The 7,732-nt window shown below is 36.6% G+C and overlaps 1 protein-coding gene across 1 annotated transcript; it reads right to left on the bottom strand.

Annotated features, from left to right (window-relative positions):
- Positions 1-7,061: 7,061 nt before the first annotated feature.
- LOC308626729 (large ribosomal subunit protein eL31-like) lies at positions 7,062-7,439 on the bottom strand (the record flags this gene model as incomplete). Its single annotated transcript, XM_081252132.1, has 1 exon — positions 7,062-7,439. One exon carries the CDS (start codon positions 7,437-7,439, stop codon positions 7,062-7,064), a length of 378 nt encoding a protein of 125 aa, XP_081108258.1.
- Positions 7,440-7,732: the final 293 nt, after the last annotated feature.

Genomic DNA, 7,732 nt, shown 5'->3' on the forward strand with positions numbered 1-7,732 from the left:
CGATGAAAAATTAAACTTAAAAATCCCAGCTCTTTTAAGTATAGTGTGTATTTAATAAAGAATATTATCTTAAAAAAAACAGCTCTTTTTTACTTGAAACTTGTTGCAGATTGGGAAAACCCTGAAGTAGGAATAAAACTTTCTTAATGTTTAGCAGTTTGAATAAATGTGTCATTATCCTCAGACATGAACACTCTCCGTAGTCATTCATGTACTCTGCACATAGTCGCCGTGAAGAGACAGACAGCAGTAAGCCAGGAAAGCAGGGGAAGAAACCACCTAATGTTAACTCACAGTATAATGTAGCAGAATTCTCTGAGGAAGAGATCAGTGGAAGCTGGTCTTGTGGATGAGGTGGGATTTGTTCTGAGCCTTAAAGGATTGGAGGATTTGCATAAATAGATTGGAGGTTTAAAATCATTTCAGAAAGTGCAAAAAAAAAAAAAAAACCCAAAAAAACCTGGGGGCTTCCCTGGTGGCGCAGTGGTTGAGAGTCCGCCTGCCGATGCAAGGGATGCGGGTTTGTGCCCCTGTCCGGGAGGATCCCACATGCCGCGGAGCGCTTGGGCCCGTGAGCCATGGCCGCTGAGCCTGCGCGTCCAGAGCCTGTGAGAGGCCCGCGTACCGCAAAAAAAAAAAAAAAAAAAAAAAAAAAAAAAAAAAAAACCTGCACAAAAGGCACTAAGATCAAAATTGCATTTGGAAGGATAGTGGGATAGTCGGAAAAGGAAATCTGTAGGAACAGCGTTGTCTGTTAGGCAGCCGAAAGAGAAAGATTTCTATCACACTGGATTACTCAGGGTCTGACCATTATCCAGAGACAAAGAGATGTTTTTGAGTAGAGGAATAAGACAATGAAATTAATGACATAATAAATTGATGAAATGGCAATTGATAACCAAAGAATAAATATTTATTGAGGGTCTTCTATGCATTAAGCATAACACCAAAAGTACAATGGTAAGCAGAGAGATATAGCTGCTACCCTCATAGAGTTTACTATCCACTGAGGAAAACCATAATTTTAAAAGTAAATCATATAGTTTGTGCTCAAAGTGCTTGGAAGTTCAAATTCAGTGACACAAGAAGCTATAAGGAGAGAACTTCATGGAGTTAGGCTTTCCTAAAGATTTTTTCAAAGGAAACTTTTTGTTTTGAGGTAATTACAGATTCACATGCAGTTGTAAGAAATAATACAGATTCCACATATCTGTTGCCCAGGTTTCTTCAATGGTAACACATTGAGTAACCATAGAACAGTATCACAACCAGGGTATGGACATTGATACAGTGAAGATGCAGAGTATTTCCATCACAAGGGTTTCTCATGTTGCCTTCTTTAGCCACACCTAATTCCTTCTTGCTCCACCCCCATATTCATCTCTGAACTGCTAATGTGGTCTCCACTTCTAAAATGTTGGCATTTCAAAAATGCTACATAAATGGAATCATGCACTGTTTAACTGGTGATTGGCCTTTCATATTCTGCATAATTTTGTGCATGTCTCAGTATCTTATTCCTTTCTTATGGCCAATTAATTTTTCTTGGTATGGAAGTATTACAGTGTATTTTTTTGTAATAATGTATCTTTTTAAAAAAAATATCTATTCATTTGGTTGCACCAGGTCTTAGTTGTGGCAGGTGGGCTCCTCAGCTGTGGCTCACCGGCTCCTTAGTTGTAGCATGCAAACTCTTAGTTACTGCATACATGTGGGATCTTGTTCCCTGACCAGGGATCGAACCCAGGCCCTCTGCATTGGGAGCATGAAGTCTTATCTACTGTGCCACCAGGAAGTCCCTACAGTGTATTTTTTTTAAGACTGCCAAATCACTTTCTAGAGGGGTTGTATTATTTTACATTCTCTTCAATAATATATGAGTGATCCAGCTTCTCCACATCTTCTGCAACATTTGGCATTGTCATTTTTTAGGTATGTAGAAATAATTCATTGTGGTTATAATTTGCATCTTCCAAGGGGCTGATGAGGTTGAACATCTTTTCATGTGCTTATTTGTGATCTGTATATGAAATATATGTTTGTGTCTTTTGTCCATTTTAAATTAGGTTTATTTATTTTATTTTTTAAATGTAAATTTATTTATATTTTTGGCTGCGTTGGGTCTTCGTTGCTGCGTGCGGGGTTTTTCTAGTTGTGGCGAGCGGGGACTACTCTTTGCTGTTGTGCACAGGCTTCTCATTGCGGTGGCTTCTCTCATTGCAGAGCACGGGATCTAGGCACACGGGCTTCAGTAGTTGTGGCTCACGGGCTCAGTAGTTGTGGCTCGCAGGCTCTAGAGCGCAGGCTCAGCAGTTGTGGCACACGGTCTTAATTGCTCCACAGCATGTGAGATCTTCCCAGACCAGGGATCGAACCCGTGTCCCCTTCATTGGCAGGTGGATTCTTAACCATTGTGCCACCAGGGAAGCCCAGTTTATTTACTTTAATGTGTGTCTTGAGAGTTTTCTTATGTTCTAGATACATGTGGTTTGCAATTATTTTTCTCCCAGTCCATATCTTGGCTTTTCAATCTCTTAAAAGGGTCTTTCACGGAGCAAAACATTTAAAATTTTGATAAAGTCTAATGTTAATTTTTCCTTTTATGGATCATGCTTTTAGTGTCAAGTCTAAGAACACTTTGCCTAGCCATAGATATTGATTTTTTTCCCTTTTTTTAAAAGTTTAATAGTTTTACGTTTTCCATTTAAGTCCATGATCCATATTGAGTTGATTTTTGTATCATGTGAGAGACTTAAGGTTTATTTTTCCTGCCTGTAGATGTCTAATTACTCCAACACCATTTCTTGAAAAGGCTCTCTTTTTGTTTCTCTGTTTTAATTTTCCTGCCCCCCGTGGTTAACACAAACATATTTTAGAATACCATTTTGATCTATCTAAAGTGTTTTTGAGTGTATCTCTTTGTATAGCTTTCTTAGTGCTTGCTCTAGGCATTACATTTTATGTACATAACTTATCATAGTCCAATAGTGTTGTGATTTAACCAGTTCAAATATCTTAGTATATTAAATAGTCTTACGTTTATGTGAATTTGGAATTATACTGATCTAGAGAATTTTCCTACTTTTTCATTAATATTATATTTTATGTCTTTTCTTATTTAATTAAATAGGCTTCAAAAAAACCCCACCAAAACAACAACAACAAAAAGTATACAAACCTCATCTCCCTCTGCATCTCCTTACCATCTTACATTTATAATATTTATAATTATATTCATTATAATAAATGTATATATTTTGTATATTGTACTTGTATATTTATATTCATTTATATGTTTATATTTAATAAATATTATTTATCAAATAATATTTATTAAATATAAACAGTTTCTCTATAGACTTTTAGAACCATATCAAAAAGCATTTTAATTTTTGGGTCACCCTTAAAACAATTTAGAAGACTCACGATAAGAAGAATATTTTGTATTTAGCCATATTTTTCTTACAATGTTGTTTTTTTTTTCCTTTGATGTTGCAAAACTCCTTCACTTGTTTCTTTTCTGTTTAGAGAGCTTTCTTTATCCATTCTTATAGGATAAAGGTCTGCTGGTGAAAGACTCTTTTAATTTACCTTCATCTAAGAATGTTTTGATTTTTCCCCTCACTCCTGGAGGATATGCTAACTGGACACTGTACACTGGGCTGCCAGTTCTCTTTCAGACTTGAAAAATGTTAGATCACTTCCTTCTGACTTATATGTTTCCTAATAAAGAGTCCTCTGTCATTCAGTTATGTTCCTTCTATAGGTAACATGTCTTTTCTTTTTCACTGCTTTCAAGACATTTTCTTTGTCTTAAGTTTTCAGAAGTTTGACTATGATGTTTTATAAAAGTATAGAATTCCTTGGGTTTTATGCCATTTGGAGTTTGCTCACCTCGAATCTTTAGGTTTATGTCTGTTGCCAAATTTGAGAATTTTTCAGCCTTTATTTTTAAGTACTTTTTCATCTCTGTGCTCTATCTCCTCCTCTTCCAAAAGTCTGCAATGTATTTTAAAGGGTAAATGGGAAGCGACTGATAAGTTTTAATCAAGGGACATATCATTAATCTTTTAATGAGAAACAAGCCATCCCACAACTTAGTGGGTTCAAACAACAATTATTTAATTAGCTCACAACTCTGTGGGTTGGCAATTTGGGTTGGTCTCAGCAGGGTAGCTTTTTTTCCAGGTCTCAGCTGGTGTTAACCATGCATCTTCGGTTAGCTGCTGTGTTGGCTAGAGACAGGTGACTGTGGAAAGTCTGCACTGGGATGGCTTGTCTCAAATGTCCCTTGACCTTCCAGCAGACTAAACTGAGCTTTCTCACCTGGTGGTGGAAGTCCTGAATGACCTATGAGAAGCAAGCTCTAATGTGTAACATCTTTGCAAGAATCTGCTATTGGTATGCTTGCTAATGTCCCATTGGCCAGAGTAAGTCACATAACCAACCCAAATTCAAGGGATGGAAAAATAGATTCCAACTTTCAATAGCAGGGGAAAATTTTTGCAATCCAGTGCAGGGCTATTATAATCTTTTTAAAAGAGTATTTGATACTTTGAGAGGTACGATTTGCAAGAAGCAAAAGTTAAGACAGAGAGATCTGTTTAAATAGGAAGAGAGAGAAAACTGGAGATTTAAAATATGCTTAAGGGATAGCATTGACAAGTGATTCATTATGCGCGAGTAGAGCAGAAACGATGTGTCATGCATCGCTATTAGGTTCCTGTCTTGAGCAATTTGAGGAATAGTAGTGACATTTATTGAATTGGGAACCCTAGAAGTAGCAAGATAAAGAAAAGGGTAATGAGTTCAGTTTGGGATAAATTTTATTTGAGGTACTGAAAGGCATCCAAGTGGAAATATTGACTATGTTGTTCAGCAGAGGGCCAGGGTTTAAGAAAAGAGTTCTGGATGGAAAGAAAACCATCTGTAAGTTATCAACTTATGACCATACATGGCTTTGGTCATAGAAATGGGTGAGTTAAATGTTAATATTCATAAGAGTTGTATGGTTCTGAAAATAAGAAAAATGGAACAAGTGCAGGATACTATTGAGTTCAACAGTCTTTAGCAGTAGTCAGAAGGATATTTTATCTTACTATTTTATTAAGCACACATATCTTTAGTATTTGTTTAAAAGACTTGAATATATTTCTCAAAAGACAAATACGTGCAAAATCCAATCTTATTTATCACCCATGGTGGAAGCTACAGACTGGCTTCCATGAGAGAAGGGTCAGGTGATTATATATGTGTAACAAGGAGTCAGGGCTGTATGATCATAGGATCATACCCCTCATGGCATTATGTAATTATAAATAGAACAACTCTAAATAGAGTCTAGTCTGTCTGATCAGGGTTGCTAACAAGAATTCACTCAGTAAAATAATAATAGACAAAATTCAAAAATATTTGGGATGATATTTGACTTAGTTTCAACTATGAGAATTGAACTGGATTTCTGAAGTCCAGAGATCATGACCAGCCAAAATTTCTGGCCATATGTCACCTCTGTCTCGTGTGTATATTTCTTAGTGTGTTTATGCATCTTTCAGCTCTAGGTGGAATTAGAATAAAGTACAGAGATATTTTTAAGAGAAGTAAATTAAGATATTTTATCCTGGGATGGAATCTATAAATCATTTTTTGTATATGTGAAATTTAATAGAATTTGGCAAGTTTGAGTGACAGCCTCATAAACCCAGTTTAAAACGGTACTGAGTAATTGATTCAGCATCGTGATGTAAGCTGAAATCATGCTGTTTATGTACAGTATGTTATGAACATTTATACAAACTTCAACTGTAATATATTTATAAGTTAATTTCTTGGATTTATAAAAATCCCTAATACTTAAGAAGGCTTTTTCTCAGAAAATTGAAATGCTTAAAATGAATCTAAAATATTTTTTATTTATAAATTCTGTTTAAAATATTTGAAGTAGTATTCAAAGTCCCTTTATAAAGATTATGGTTCTTCTAGACTTATACATTGAATAGAATTTGCTAACTGAACTTAAGTACCTGACAAGGGTTTTGAATTTGTAACTTCAGAAAGTTAAATTTAAAATAAATCATAAGACTCTGTAAAGTCTTTCTTATATAAAAAATCTACCCTGAACTCAAAACAAGAAGAAACTAAGTTAGAAGACGGTTGCATGAAATGAGGAAATCTGTTACACAGAGGCACAGGAAGAGGGAACACTGGAGGGGTAGAAGAATGGGACCTGAAATGATGCAAGTACAATACTAGAACCAGAGTAAGATGCTGGGAGTCTTGAGATGGAATGAACCTTGGGTTGTACAATGTCTTATTAAGGTTAATGTTTAATACAAAGTTCAAGAATGTCCAAAGTTCAGAGCTAGCGAACAACAAGGCAAGGAGTTGATCCTCCCTACGCTCCCACTAGACCATCGGGAGACCCATTTGCAACAAACTCCCCTTCAGTTCTTTTACTCCCTTCATCTCCAATCTTGCATAATGACAGATGGACAAAGCGAGTTGTAAGAACCAGCCTGTCCACATTGGTTGGTGTGTTATAGGGGAATGGGTGTTCAGAGCAAACCATGGGCTCATGAGAGCTAATTTTCAACCTCCCCACTCAAGTGAAGCAGACTCATTGTTTTATCCCTTCCTTTCCCCAGAATTGGAAAGATACACTAGGTGTCCTCCTTGCTTCATACTCTCTTATATACCATAATCCTCTAGGAATGTTTAGACTTCTATATGCCTTTGAGGCTAATGGTATAAGACTATAACCTTTCCTTTTTCTTTGTTCTCAACCACTGATGGTTTAATTACTCTTTCTGTGTTAATTTTTAAGGACAAAATAGCACGTGACTGGTAATCTTTCTCTTCTCACTAGGCTCTTCTACTATTTTGGGTGACTTCTGTTTTACCGATATCCTGATCCTCAATTTCTTGACATTTTCATCTACATGGAGTGTTTTTCCCATTCCAGTTCAGCCATTTACTCCCATAACCTCATCCTGAACCTTATTCCTTGAGTCGTCTCTGCTTCTTTTTTTTTTGGTTCTATAACTTTATTGGACAATCAGCAGTCAACTCTTATCCACATTAACTATCTGTAGATTTTTGAAATTGGGGACAGGTACATAGGTAACAAACATATAGAGCTTGTTTGGTGAATCTTCATCTTCATTACACTTTCTGGACAACTGCACACAGATATGGTATGGGACATTCCTTATTCCTTTGGCCCAGACAGCTTTCTTGAGCTTGGTGTCAATGTGTAAATCTGGAGTTCCCATCTCCTTCATGGCAAATTTCCAGATTATTTTGAGTGCCCGAGGGGCACGCTTCTGGAAACTCACTCCTTGTATGTGCTTGTGAATGTTGATAGCGTATTCTTTGGTCACCACCTCAATTTTGATGGTGGACCAACCCTTCTTCTCGCCACCTTTCTTTGCGGGAGCCATCCTGCCATGCCAGGGTTGGAAAGGAAGAGAGCAAGGGATTGTGGGAGAATCTTCTTGCTTCTGATATCATATAGGCAGGATCACAGAGATGACCACAGCCTCCTAGCCTTCCATCCTTCCAAATATCCATCAAATCTATTGGGTGGGCCAAAATGTTCATTTTTTTCCCCATAAGATGGCTCTAGTAGCACTTAGTTATCTTTAACTTTATTTGAAACAATTTGTTAGATTGTATGTGACAGCTGTCATATCAGCATGCATTTAAAAAAAGACTTATCAAAATTGGTGTATTT

This window comes from Mesoplodon bidens (assembly GCF_964165515.1).
Source record: "Mesoplodon bidens genome assembly, chromosome: 13".
NCBI classification, from domain to species: Eukaryota; Metazoa; Chordata; class Mammalia; order Artiodactyla; family Ziphiidae; genus Mesoplodon; species Mesoplodon bidens.